The following is a 14,271-nucleotide window of genomic DNA, read 5'->3' as shown; positions in this document are numbered from 1 at the left end:
GATATGGGATCACAAGAGTGTGCCACCACACTCAGCTATCTTAGTTTAAAAACACTACCTTTTTGTTGCAATTGATAAAGCAATTAGGTATTAACAAGGAAATACCAGTAGATACAGGAACTAAATATATCTCAAGACAGAATCTGAAATATAACTGGTGCAAAGGTTCCGATCATCTGATCCTGAAGAGAGTTGACCATTAAGTTTCCGGGCTTCCTGAAGCAGCTGTCTATGATAGTGGTCAGGAAACCAGAGCCCACAGCATATTTTGTAGTTTTACTGGAATACAGCCACATTCATTCACTCTCATGTCTGTGGTTGCTTCCATACTACCACAGCAATGGAGTCATTTAATCTGTAAAGCGTAAAATATTTACCATCTGGCCCTTTTATAGGAAAAAACATAATGTCTTGCTCTCTATCATGCCAGACCCTCAGTTACTTAATTCAGTTAAGAGACTCCTAAATAGAAAACCTTTCAAAAAATGAAAAGAACTTGAATTAAAACATAAAACTATAATAAAAGTCACATTGTAAAGGACAATGATCAAAGTCTAGACTATATAAATTATAGCTATAACATACTTAACAAAGCAATTTTTGGACAAGATTATATTGAAGTACTAGGTACTTTGACGTTTTTCTCCTAGAAAAAAAATTTCCCTCTAAACTCCTTCTCTTCCATTTCTAAGATGCCCCCATTCATTGTTTCTTATTTTATCTGTTATCAGATAAGTGTCAACCACATCACAAACAATGTGACAGAAACTACAGGGACTTAAAAGATACAAGATGTCTTTTAAATTTACCTTGGTAAGCACTCTATACCATCTCTACTCCAAAGGATCAAGCCACCTTTATAATAGCAACAAGCAAGACACGGTGTTGCCTTAAACACTAGCCATTTAATAATGTCTAAACTTAGGCAACCAAATTAATATATTAGGTATTAGTGATACTCTAGAAAAGCTACTATCTCTAATCATTTAAATCCATGAGGTTTCAGTCACAACAAAAATGGGCTCACCACCTTTTCTACATCAACCTCCTCACTCTGGTAGCCAGAAACAACATCCACAATCTCATCAATAGAATCATCGGTTTTCTCATTCTCATCTTCCTCATCCTCCTCTTCCAAATCCAAAACAGTGAAGTCAGCACTGCTTCTCCCACCCTTTGTCTCTTGCTTTGGTTTTATCTGTTCTCTTGGGAGTAGGAAATGACCCTGAAAACGTCTGCTCCCTCTTCTTCCTTTTGTAGCTCTCCTAGGAATGATAGAGAAGGCTGCAGAACTAGAAATGCTACTCCAAGAACTACCCTCAGGTTTTAAGATTACATCACTCTCAGTAGTTCCGCTTTTCCCAAGGAAATCAGAGATGTCCCGGTCAGAATTTTCTTGACATGGCTTTGTTTCTGTAAAGAACTGCATGTTTGCCTCTTTCTTAGATTCTTGTGAAATTCCAATGTACTTCTGAGTTAAGGGGCCCTTCAAGTGTTTTCTCCATCTTTCTCTAAGACTGTCTTTTCCCAAAGAATCTTTACAATCCTTCTTGGCCTCTGCCTTTGAGTTAGATTGCTGTTCCTTAACTTGGGTCCCTAATAATTCAAATTTACTTTCTTCCTTAGTGATGAATAGAAATTCATCTGGGTCCTCTGGATTGTCGGATCCTTGCTGCTGTTCCATCTTCACCCCAGCGCGTCTTTGAGGCCGTGCTTTTCCGGCATGCTGGACTGTCATCATATTGACCTTTTCAGAAATGCTCCTAACTTCCAGGAGAGTCTGTTTTTCCTTTGGATTGTTCTGACTCCTGTTCCCAGATCCTTCATCACCATCTTTGTCTTCATCTGTGTGAGACCCAGTGCTAGAAGAGTGTTCATAAGTTCTGGAGTCTTCTATAAGGGTTTCTTCATCCAAAAGATCACCCCCATCATCAAATGAATCATTCAAGTTATCTTCTGAGGCATTAATTCCTGAGTTTTGCTTAATTATATCAGTCTCAGTGTCTACAACTTCTTCTTTTGATGTTAGAGTTTTCTTAGTTTCCTCCTCTCTTTTGATGGAGTTTATTTCATCTTTCTGGTCTGCATTATGAGATTCCTTTTTTACCTGAAGGGAAGCAACATGCTGAAGAATGGAGCTAGAAACAGGCTTTTGTCCTGGGAGCTGCAATAAGGCAAAGCTACCTGACTGCAAAGGAACGAGACTAGCAGTTCCAACATGCTGCCCTCCAGTGCTCGGTGTTATTTTGCTTTCAGAGACTGTTTTACTTGCTAAGTTTTGAGGTTCAGGAGGAGAAATCCTCAGGGTCAGTGTACCAGCCTGAGAGACAAAATTAGATCCAGAGGAAAGCAACGAAGGTGCCTGAGTAATGACATTTACTGTCGGAGAAGACCCAACAGCCTGAATTACAGGATTCATGACAGAGAAGGCAGAGGATGAAGTAGAAGATGACGGGGTCTCAGAAGATTTGGAAGGAGCTGGTAGTCGGATTCCCACCACAGATCCTGGTAAGAAAAAAGAAAGAATTTAAATCACCACTGCTCATCTCATCGAGTCTCTTATGGTATGATTCCCAGTTTAAGAGACTGAGAAAGAAAAAGTCTAGTATACCCAATGCACCACATGGTCAAGTGATTCAAAAACAAAACCCATCAGAAAGATCTCTAACTTAATACCTGGGTTCCGAAACACCACAGGCTGTAAACTGGGCTGGGTATTAGAGCCTCGAATCTGATGTAAAGGTAAAAGTTGAACAATCTGCCCATTGGGGTGTCTGAATAGATTCATTCCACTTGGGCTCCTAACAGGTTGTAAGACCATCCGCTGTCCTGGAAGCTGTGGGTTTTGAACTGGTCTAAGAGTAGGAGAACCCTGTTGCACTGGAATCAACAACAATCGAGGTCCAGTACGTTTCACATTATTAGGAGAGATCTGTGGAGTAGTCACTGGAATTTGAGGGGTATTTTCTGAAAAACAGAAAAATGAGAAGCTACTATCAGAATTTATCTTTCAGAATACATGGGTAAAAATATGAGATTAGATCTAATAATACTGCAAGTAATGTCTAACCTGAATTATAAAGTTAATGAAATACTGTCCCTCTGTAGTATACTATTCATAGTTAAGAATATAATTTGTTTTGTTTTTATATCTTGACACAGGGTCTCTTTATGTAATCCTGACCATCCTGAAATTCGCTATGGAGAACAGGCTGGCCTCAAGCTCAAAAGGACACGCCTGCCTCTGCCCTAAGAGCCAATTTAAGATGTGCATCACCATACCTGGATCTTTATTATTATTATCATTTTAGAAATCACATTGCCAGTGACGGTACATGCCTTTAATCTCAGCGTTTGGGAAGCAGAGGCAGGTGATCTCTATGAGTTCAAATCCAGTCTGCTCTACAGAGTGAGTTCCAAGATAGCCAGGGCTACACAGAAACCCTGCCTCAAAAAATAAAAAACAAAAACAAGACATTTCATTCAAACCATTAATAGTAACAAATGAGATTTAATGTTTAGAAGAGCAATTCAGAAATACAACATGAGAAAATATAGTATTTTAGGATTCTGGGATAAAGAAATGGGTATAATGCTAACAGTAAGTACAAACAAAACTTATCTGTTATTGCTAAAAAATCTCAAGTTTGCTATTTTATTGTCTGTGAAAATAGCACTATGCAACTTGAACAAAAACATGGACCTGAGAGCTAGAGAGACGGAACAGAGAATGCTACTCTTGCAAACGACAGTTCAGTTCCTGGCAACCATGTTAGGAAGCTCTAAAACTGCATGTAACTCCAACTCCAGGGAATTAAAAGCCTCTCCTAGCCTCCAATGACACAAGCATAAAGGTACACATACACCTTTTTAAAACATGCATGTAAATGGCTCATATTAAGAACACTGGCTGCTCTTCTATAGAACCCAGGTTCACATTTATGACAACTCACAACTGTCTGTATCTCCAGTCCCAGGGGAAACCAACATCCTCTTCTGACCTCCATGGGTACTGCACACATGTGGTGTATAGACACACGCAGGCAAAACACCCATACAAATAAAGTAATTTTTAAAAATGCACCTGTTTGGGCATAGTGACATACATCTTTAATTCCAGGATTTGGAAGGTAGAAGCAGACAAACCTCCAGGAGCTCAAGGCCAGCCTTGTCTACACAGAAGTTCCAGAACAGCCAGGGATACACAGTAAGACCTTCTCCTATGGGAAGTGGGCATCTAATATGATCTAAGAAACATACACATTAACTTTTCAGGTAATTAGTTTAAAGCCTAATTTACTACTTCATTCAAAGAAACCTTTACTATCCTCTGAGTATGTGATTATTCAATTAAATGTGCCAAAGAAATAGGGGGAAAAGGTGGGGGTAGAACAAATAAAAAGTCAGTTACAAAGTGTCTAAGCTGAGATTTCCTTTAAGAGCTGAGAATATATTCAATTTAGCTCTATTAATAAAAATGAAATTTCTTAATTTTACATTTCAAGTAGTATGTGAATACAGATTATTATTATTTTATGGAAAAATTCCATTTCAGTTTTAATCCTTTGATTAAATAAAAAAAAAAGTACACATCTTTTTTCCTGCAGTATTGAGATTTGAACCTAGAGTCACACACATGCTAGGAAAATGATGTATTGCTGACCTCTCCTTTTTGTGTGAAACAGGGCTGGAATTACAGGTATATACTTCTTTATCTAGCACTAAAGTACTAATTTGTCTTATTTTTTATTTTTGGTTTTGCTGTGAAATAATCCTTTTATATGCTGTAAAGATTTGTCACTTATATTGATTTAATAAAATGCTGATTGGCCAGTAGCCAGGCAAGAAGTATAGACAGAGCAACCAAACAAAGAATGATGGGATGAGGAAGGGCGGAGTCTAAGGAGTCGCCAAACAGACAAAGGAGTCAGACATACAAAATAGGACAAAGGTAAAAGCCACAAGATTGGGAGCAGCACATAGATAAATAGAAATGGGTTAAGTTGTAAGAGCTAGTTAGTAAAAAGCCTGAGCCATTGGCTGAGCATTTTTAACTAGCTATATTAAGTCTCTGAGTCAATTATTTAGGAACTGCCGCTTAAAAAATAGGTAGAGGTGGGGCTGGAGAGATGGCTCAGAGGTTAAGAGCATTGCCTGCTCTTCCAAAGGTCCTGAGTTCAATTCCCAGCAACCACATGGTGGCTCACAACCATCTGTAATGAGGTCTGGTGCCCTCTTCTGGCCTGCAGGCACACACAGACAGAATATTGTATACATAATAAATAAATAAGTATTAAAAAAAAAATAGGTAGAGGACTGCAAAGTTGGCTCAGCAGACTACTCTTGCAGAGGATCTGGGTTCAATTCCTAGAACTCACATAACTTATTATCAACTATAACTCTGGTCCCAAAGTATTCAAAGCCTCTTCTGACCTTCTCAGGCATCAGGCACACAAGTGGTACACATAGATACATACACACATGAACACACACACACATACATACATGAAGGCAAAACACAATACATATAATTAGTCTTAAAAAACAATTTAAATAATCGATATAAACAGCAACATTAATGTCCTCTATACTATCATTTACTTAACTAGGAAAAAATATCAGTAAGATAGAATTGCTGCTGAGCTGTTTCTCCTATACTCTTTCCTCACATTAGTACTATTAATACTTGTGTGTGTTTATGGTATGCATGCACATATGTATGCAAAGGTCAGAGGATAACTTTGTGGAGTTGGCTTTCTCTTTCCACTTTTATATGGGGTTCCAACAAATGAACTCAGATTGCCAAGGTTGGACAACAAATGCAACCCACTAAGCCGTTTCCCTAGCCTCCCTACATTAATTCTTTGAGAGGACTCAAAAGAATTTATTTACATATTTTTAGCTAGTTGTAGGGGCTGGAGAGACAGCTTAGCACTTGTTGCATAAGACCTACATTCAGAGGACCCCACAACCTCTTCTGTAGGCACTTCATGCATATGGTCCAGACATACAAGGATACATAAAATAAACATACAAATAAAAATTTATTTAAAAACAATTACAGTAGATAAGTATACCATTTTAAATTCATGTAGCCTAAGCCAACTTAAATTTGGGGCTGGTGAGATGGCTCAGTGGTTAAGAGCACCACTGGCTTTTCTTCTAAAGGACCCAAGTTCAGTTCTGCATACCTACAAGGTGGTTCACAACAGTCTGTAAGCGGCACACACCCTTAATCCCAGCACTTGGGAGGCAGAGGCAGCCTGAGCTCTGATTTCAAGGCCAGCCTGGACTACAGAGCAAATTCCAGGATAATCAGGGCTACACAGAGAAACCCTGCGTAAAAAAAAAAGCAACAGGTAGACAGACAGACAGACAGACAGACAGAGATAAAAATAAAGCAGACTGTAACAACTACTCCATACCTGGTCTCTGGCTCACTGGTGGGTTTCCATTAATTCCTGAGAGTATAATAGGTACAGAACTCAGTGATGAAGTTGGTGTGGTCACCATGGAGGAAGATGCAGCTGTGGTTACCATGACTATGGAGGTGGAGGCAGTGGAAGCAACAGGAAGAGTTATAGTTGGAGATGCTGCCAATGATTTAGGAAATGCAACTGACGCCACAGGGCTAGTAGTAATCCCAGTAGTTTTTATAAGGTTCACAGTGGCTGTAGACTGGGTAGATGTTACAGGGGTAGTGTTGTTTGTTTCAGAGATCTCAACAACCCCAGGAACAGAGGCAACAGAACAAGTAGCTTCTTTAGCTCCCGCATCAGAAATAGCAGTCACAGATGTCACAGCAGGAACATTTTCTAAAAGCATTTGAGAAGTAGTGACAGCAGCAGTCACAGTGCTGCACACCTGAACTGTCTCAGAAGAAACCACAGGTGTGACAACCATTACTGGAGAAGGCCTGATACTGAACTTCTGTGGCCCTGTCAGGGGTTGGGGTGTGCGAACTCCAGGTATCTTCTGCTGCAGGGCTCCAACTTTGCTCATCACAAACTGTGTGAACACACCGCCAGGAGAGGGCCGAGCCGCTGCAAATAAAAATTTCCAGGTCAAAAATGTTCACTTCTCTTACTGTGCCCCCTCTTACTAAATAGCTGTGATTATCAATATTAGTTGCACCCACTGGGTCCTTTTCTTTTTAATTTTTTGGCTTCTCAAGGCAGGGTTTCTCTGTAGCTTTGAAGCCTGCCTGGGACTCTCTGTAGACCAGGCTGGCCTCAAATTCAGATTCTCCTGTCTCTGCCTCCTGAGTGCTAGGATTAAAAGTATGCTCCATCACTGCTCAACAACTATGCTTACCAATATTAGTTGGGCCCATTGGGCCACTTTCTTAATCCACCTACATGAGCCAATTTCTACCCACAAAAATCAAACACTTTCCTCAATCCAAAGCAAAGCTTTATAATTCTGATAAAAAAATAAATAAAACTGAGTGTTCTGACTAAACTTTTTCAGGCTACAAAATATATCTAAATTCTTAGGACATTAGAGAGAGATCTGGGTACAGTGGCACATGCATTTAATCCCAGCACTAGGGAAGCAGAGGCAGGTGGATCTCTGTGACTTTAAGGCCAGCCTGGTTTACAATAGTTACTTCCAGGGCAGCAAGGGCTACATAGAGAACCAGTCTCAAAATACACAAATTAAAAAAGTGCAGTCACTAACATTATGACCTAAAACATATGGAAAAAGAAAGGACAAGATTCCCATCACATACCCTTACTTCCCCATTTAAAATGTGTTTCTACCATTTCCTCCTTCAGCAGCTTCACCTCTACGGCTGTCCTTTTATGATAGTTAAGCACTACATAGTTCTAGAATATAAACACATTTCTCAAAAGATAAGAGTAGTATTATCTTTTATTATTCTTTTAAATTCTAATTAAAGCTGTACTACAGAGAGGCAAAAGTGGGTTCTTTTTAAAGCATTAACTCCCCATCCTCCAGCCTTCAGCCAGATAGTTCAACGTCCTGTTAGAAGAATAAAAATAAAGACTTTACTTTTAAAGACTTTACTTAACATTACTAAAGATAACTGAAACAACAAAAGAGGAATTCCATAAACCAACTGCAGAGCTATCAACTAAAACAAATCTTTCAAGAAGGCAATTAATTTAGTACAAACCATAGCACTAAAATGTTAGGCAAAGATTTCATATACAAGACAGGAACACTACATTATTTTGAAAATTATGATTTATAAGAGCCCTTTATTTTTAGCCTATACTCATTCCACTAGCTCTTGCTAGTTTCTTAGATTTTTCAAGTACAAGGACTATGCATATGGTTGGTATTACAAAACATCAACCCTCATAGGAAGAAGAAAGAAAATATTTAAAAGCAAAGTCCTAAGTCTTTTCTATATTAATATAAAGTCTCAAAGTCTTTAACTTTAAAAGTGGAGTTCAAGTTATCAAATAACATAAACCATTAGAATTATTTTAAAAAATATTTAAGCAAGGGCATTAATAACAATGCCCAATTCTATATTTCTCTACTTTTAAAATATTCATATTGTAATTATTGGCCAACACTAAATTACAGGCCTTTTCAAACCACTTACCAATTGGCCTTTTTGCTGGAACAAATGCCTTCGGATTCTTCCCAGAGCGATTTGTTGTTGGGCCAGAGGATGCCATTTTGGAATTGGATGTTGAAGGCAACAGGGTGCGTGGTTTCCTGGATGCAGCCACCTTGGCATTGGATGCTACCTTGGAGATGACAGTACTGAGGGTTGAGAGGTCCAGGACTGAGGGTCGCAACCTGCCTGTGATATAAGCAGCTAGCCTATTGGCTGGATGCAATGCCCCCATCTGTCCCAATAGCAACTTAGCCTGCGGGTAACTCTTACCATTAACCTGAAACAAGTGGCAAAGAGAAATTCTGTAAAGATAAAATTCTCTTGCTAATAACTCCTCTCCCTTGACAGGGGTTTCATTTTTATAAGGTGTTTTAAAGTCTATGTTTCAGATGTAAAAAGGGAAAGAAGTGAAGCTTTTCTATTCAGGATAATCCGAGTAATTAATTAGATAGTTATCATCTGATACCTGAACTAGGCTCAGCTTCATTTATAGTTTGGAAATAGAGAATCTTAGAAACTAAATGAGCTTTTACATTATAGGTATGTAAAAGACATAACTGTCCAACAATTCATCTGTTTTAGTTTAATAAGCAATTGTGGTTATTAATGAATCATAAGCAAAAAGCATAACTGTGAACCACAGAATCTCTCTAAGACCAGAGAGGCATAATAAGCCCTCAAGACAAGGGTCTTCTCAAGTATCCTTCATCTTAAAAGAATACAATCTACTTTTGAAGTTATAGGACACTCAATGCTACAACCTAAGCTACTAAGTCATCCCAATTTTAGTTGTTGTTTTCCCCTTAAGATCTTATTTATTTTCATGTTATTTATATCAATATTTGTCTGTGTACCAGGTATATGCCTGGTGTCACAGAAGTCAGAAGAGGATGTCAGATCCCCTGGGACTGGAGTTACAGACCATTGTGAGCCACCATCTAAATGCTGGGAATTGAAGAAGGGTCCTCTAAAGGAACAGCTAATGTTTACAACAACAAAACTGTATTTTCTAGCCCCATTTTTTTTGGTTTTCAAAGGGGTAACTCTAGAGATACTGTCTTCATAATGTATACAGAACACGCTCAAAACAAAATGTTGGTATAAATGTAATTCTAGATGTAGTCATTAAGTGGTGAGAATAAAGAGAGCTAACAAAAGAAGTATATATTTCTTGTGATGCGTGAGTCGATGACTGCCCATTTTAGGCAACAAGGTAGAAAAAAACTGTGTGTGTGTGTGTGTGTGTGTGTGAGAGAGAGAGAGAGAGAGAGAGAGAGAGATCGAGCATGCATATGTCCAGGTGTGCATTTAGAGAAAATACAGAAGCCTCTCATGTTTCTTATGCTTTCTAGCTCATACTACTAGATAACATCTAGAGAACATAACCTTTTCTGTCTCCATCATCGTTTAAAAGTAAATGGAGTAAGTCATCTACTCTTCAAATTAATAGGGAAATAGTAAAGAAACTATCTATAGCAACCCACTACATAAGACAAAATTACTCTTTGCTACTTAATTACGATTATTCTCCGCAAGATCAGCAATCCCAATCCCTCAAATCTGATATCAAGAAGGGAGATTTTTTTCCATCTAAAAGTAAGCCATACTAGCTTTTAGCTATACAGAAAATCTCACACATACATAAGGATCATAGATAGTTTTACAATAATAGAAATGTACTTGCATTCTGGCTATAACCCATCACATGAAGTCAGTTGTGGAATTTTCTATTTGCTGATGACCAAAAAGACTTAAAGTTTGGACAATTTCAAATTTCAGGAATGAGGATTAAGACTGCTCAACTTGTAATACACACTGACTCATCATCCAGTTATAGAATAACTTTCTTTTCTTTGGTTTTTTTGTGAGATGGTTTCTCTGTGTAGCCCTGGCTGGCCTTGAACTCAGAGATCCCAATGCGTCTGCCACCCGAGTGCTGGGATTAGAGGTGTGTGTTATCATGCCTGGTGTATGGCTCACATGTAATTCAGAACTTCTCCCTCCAAAGAATTTTCTGCAAGCCAACTAACTTCCTAATTTACAAACAGTAAGGAGTATTTTTTTTTAATCCTCTAATAGTTCTACACAAAAAATTCCAAATAAAAAGGGGAGAAACTACAGCTCATTAAAAAAAAAACTATATGTGTGAATAACATCTTACTAAATTAAATTTTTCCTATGATACTAATGTAACTTGGTGGTAGAGTTCAAATCTGCGTAGGTTCAATCAATACTATCGTAAAATGACAAAAACAATAGCTCCCCTCCCTGTTAACTACAAATTTATACTACCTTTAATGGTTTGTTTTTTTGTTGTTGTTTGTTTGGATTTTTCAAGACAGGGTTTCTCTGTTGTAGCCCTGGCTGTCTTGGAACGCACTCTGTAAGCCAGGATGGCCTCAAACTCACAGAGACCCACCCGCCTCTGCCTCTTGAGTGCTACTAGCCTGGTTTATACTATCTAAAAGTCAACTTCTTATCTCTACTATTACTAGTAGTCTATATATTTCTGTTTTGGAAATTTTATGCCAATAAGATATTCTAAGACTCAAACTAAATGCCTATTATGCTTAATTATCAAAGGATCACTAGAACCCAAGCTTATGAAAAGAAACTTTCTAGAATGAAATAAAAAGATAACCATACAATAATGTGAGGGTCCATACTTCTGTTTATATAACAGCAGTTCACCTTATCTAACCTACACTTATCACAATAAATAATGTTTTATTATCCACTTCCCAGAAAATTTGAAGAAATATGATCTAAAGTTAATAAAGGGCTTTGGGGATATATATAGCAAGATGTTACCTAAGTATAAAAAGGTACTATACCCAGACTAAAGATAATTCTCACCTGGATAAGCCCAGATGTAGTTGAACTGTGTTTACGTTTATAGGCCACAAGCTTCCCTGAAGGAGAAAGCCCTGCATAAAAAGGCAGACCTTTGCCTCCATGTAATCTCTCCCTCACTGAATCCAGGGCATCTGTCTGCACAGAAGAGATATCATCCATTTTCCCAGGGGACAATGGACCATCAGGAGTCTCTGATCCAGATTTCTCAGCCATATCATCTTGGTCTTGACTTGATGGCATAGAGATTTTCACACGAGAAGAATAAACAGGAGGGCTCTTCTCGCCCCGACATTTCCGCTGAGAAGCCAACTCAATGATGAAGCTGCCCACCTTAAGTGACTGTGGCATGTTGCTATTGATGTGCTGAGATAAGATACTTAAGATCTTGTTACGATCTTCTTCCCAATTGCAGTCTGAGATGATCTCTATCAGTTTGGTAGGACCACCAGGTGACCTCTGATGTACATAAGAGGTAGAAGAGGATTCTCCTTCATTGCAGGGGGATTTCCAGCTCTTTTCTATTTAAGAAATAAATAGAAAGACCCTCTATAGCACAGCCATTCTGTACTTAACTTTAATATATTGACAGATTGAGGGGGGAGAAGCAGGGTTTCTGTATAGCAGCCCTGGCTGTCCTGGAATTCACTCTATACACCAGACTAGCCTCAAACTCAAGGAAGACCCACCTGCCTCTCTCCCAAGTGCTGGGACTAAAGACATACTAATAAACTTTGAAAGAAATTCAAGTTTCCCACTCTTCCATTTCCTAATACTTTCAAGGACAAACTAGTATGAAAATTTGACATTCTGGAGTTTTTAAGGAGAAAAAAAAAAAAAGATCTCGCAAAACTAAATAGACAGTTGTCTTTTCTATCCCAAAGACTACATTCACCCATAAAAAGGAAATATCCTTGGCACTGCTCTAGAAGGCCAAAAATATAAAAGTTTTACTTTGCAAAGTGTGACCTATAACAAAGGTAAAGTTGACTTGATAGAGGTTATTATACTGATATCCAAATAGGCCAAACACAAATACTTGGTAAGCCTGCTTTGAAATATGTGAAGGCAGGAATCAACATTAATTGTAAAATGTAGTGTAGTGTTTTTGTTTCTAAAAATAAAACTAAGAGGCTGGTGAGATGGCACCTGTGGCTAAGCCTGGTGACCTGAGTTCAATCCCTGGGGAACTGGAAGAAAAGAACCTACTCCTCCTGCAAGTTGTCCTCTGATTTGTGTCATGGCAAGCAACCCTCTCACACACATAAAATAAACAAGTGCAATTTTTAAAAAGCCTTTTAAGGAACATTCTACCACTAGTTTCTACTGCAAATGCCGCAATATCTCTAAATATATGGTTTCCCCATGTCTACACTGTATACCAATGACTCAGCTTCCCAATGTATCCCTAACCATGGTGACATGTTGACAAGATAGAGATTTCATAAGTACCAGATTTCTACAGTAGAACTTCTCAAGGTGCTAGAATTATGTCAAGAATACATGCTCCAGTTCCATCATCCGCAGAGAGCACATAGTCTCAAGCAGGTTTCCTCTACCCAAGCAGTTTCCTCTACTTTCTTAAATGTTGAATGAAAGTATTTTATTTAATGATACTATGTCATTATAGGAAGAATGCTGCTGCATAGGTGTTGCATAACCAAAATCAAACAGTTAAACTCCCTATTTGTTTATACAATCTCTTCAAAGAAATTCTAGCAGTAGAGATTTCTAGAACATCAGAGACAGTTGTTCTTCCATTCTCCCTTTTACATATCCCCAGTGGTGGTTGGAAGACCTAAGGAAAATTTTAATAGTGAATGATGCCTATATCCTTGAGGTTTGAAAAGAGAAATAAATTTTTCACTGACATTCTTACAAGTCTGCTGAAATAATAAAATATCTAATCAACACAAGCAGACTTTTTAGGGATATTAAGCAGAACAATGGGGAAAGAGTTCTGCTTGTTATCTCTATTTTAGCAGAAGTTAGAAAAAGCACAGTGACATATTCTGGATTGCTGGTTTAAGAATTTCTGCCAGGCCGGGCGGTGGTGGCGCACGCCTTTAATCCCAGCACTTGGGAGGCAGAGGCAGGCGGATCTCTGTGAGTTCGAGGCCAGCCTGGTCTACAAGAGCTAGTTCCAGGACAGGAACCAAAAGCTACGGAGAAACCCTGTCTCGAAAAATCAAAAAAAAAAAAAAAAAAAGAATTTCTGCCATTAAATAATTCAGAATTACACAATAATTAGTATCAATTGTTGGAAGGCAGCTATGCTCACCACTATACCACCAACGCAACGTATTAGTATCAATTGTTAATATCTAGTTTTTATTCTGACCTTGTGATTTATCAGAATCATCCTCCAAGTCACAAATGAGTTGCTTTAAGGTATGTTCAGAATCAGGTCCCTAAAGAAAAAAAAAATACAGAAATACTTTAATTAAAAATGTATTTATTATCTACAGAGAAGACATAAATCAGTAGAAAAATCTACAACTTCATATCTGCCCAGTTACATTACTATCATATTATATAATCCTGGGCATAAAGAAAAGAAAGAAGGAAGGAAGGAAAAGAAGAGAAATAAAATGTAGCCTCATTCTCAAAGTTCTTACTAATGATTGAGTCACTTAAGAAATAATTTACATTATATGTTATCATATACTCTAAGGAAAGAATACTGAATATTTAACAGAACAAGCTTCATTTAGAAAACTCATCAATGTGAAAACCAAATCGCACTAAATAGGTAAGTATTTTGATTTAAAATCAAAAGTGTTTATTTTAATTGCTAAAGGATTTTAGCAAATAACACCAAG

General features: G+C 38.0%; 1 protein-coding gene across 4 annotated transcripts in view; it reads right to left on the bottom strand.

The window, feature by feature from the left end:
• Positions 1-14,271, bottom strand: part of Mga (MAX dimerization protein MGA) — a 62,961-nt gene that overhangs the window by 18,595 nt on the left and 30,095 nt on the right. Inside the window, exons 11-16 of one of the 4 annotated variants that reach the window (XM_041678821.1) lie at positions 13,791-13,860; positions 11,453-11,970; positions 8,579-8,873; positions 6,426-7,043; positions 2,677-2,967; positions 1,028-2,505 (exon numbers count right to left, since the gene is read on the bottom strand). In XM_041678821.1, coding sequence (XP_041534755.1) covers positions 1,028-2,505; positions 2,677-2,967; positions 6,426-7,043; positions 8,579-8,873; positions 11,453-11,970; positions 13,791-13,860 — 3,270 coding nt within the window. The remainder of the gene's footprint in view (positions 1-1,027; positions 2,506-2,676; positions 2,968-6,425; positions 7,044-8,578; positions 8,874-11,452; positions 11,971-13,790; positions 13,861-14,271) is intronic. The other 3 variants (XM_041678822.1, XM_041678823.1, XM_041678824.1) reach the window with 3 other exon arrangements.

Source organism: Microtus oregoni, unplaced genomic scaffold (genome assembly GCF_018167655.1).
Source record: "Microtus oregoni isolate MIOR12 unplaced genomic scaffold, Mior012 000031F_ref0000149, whole genome shotgun sequence".
Taxonomy (NCBI): Eukaryota; Metazoa; Chordata; class Mammalia; order Rodentia; family Cricetidae; genus Microtus; species Microtus oregoni.
Note: the sequence above shows the minus strand (reverse complement) of the source record. Positions and strands in the feature narration are given on the sequence as shown.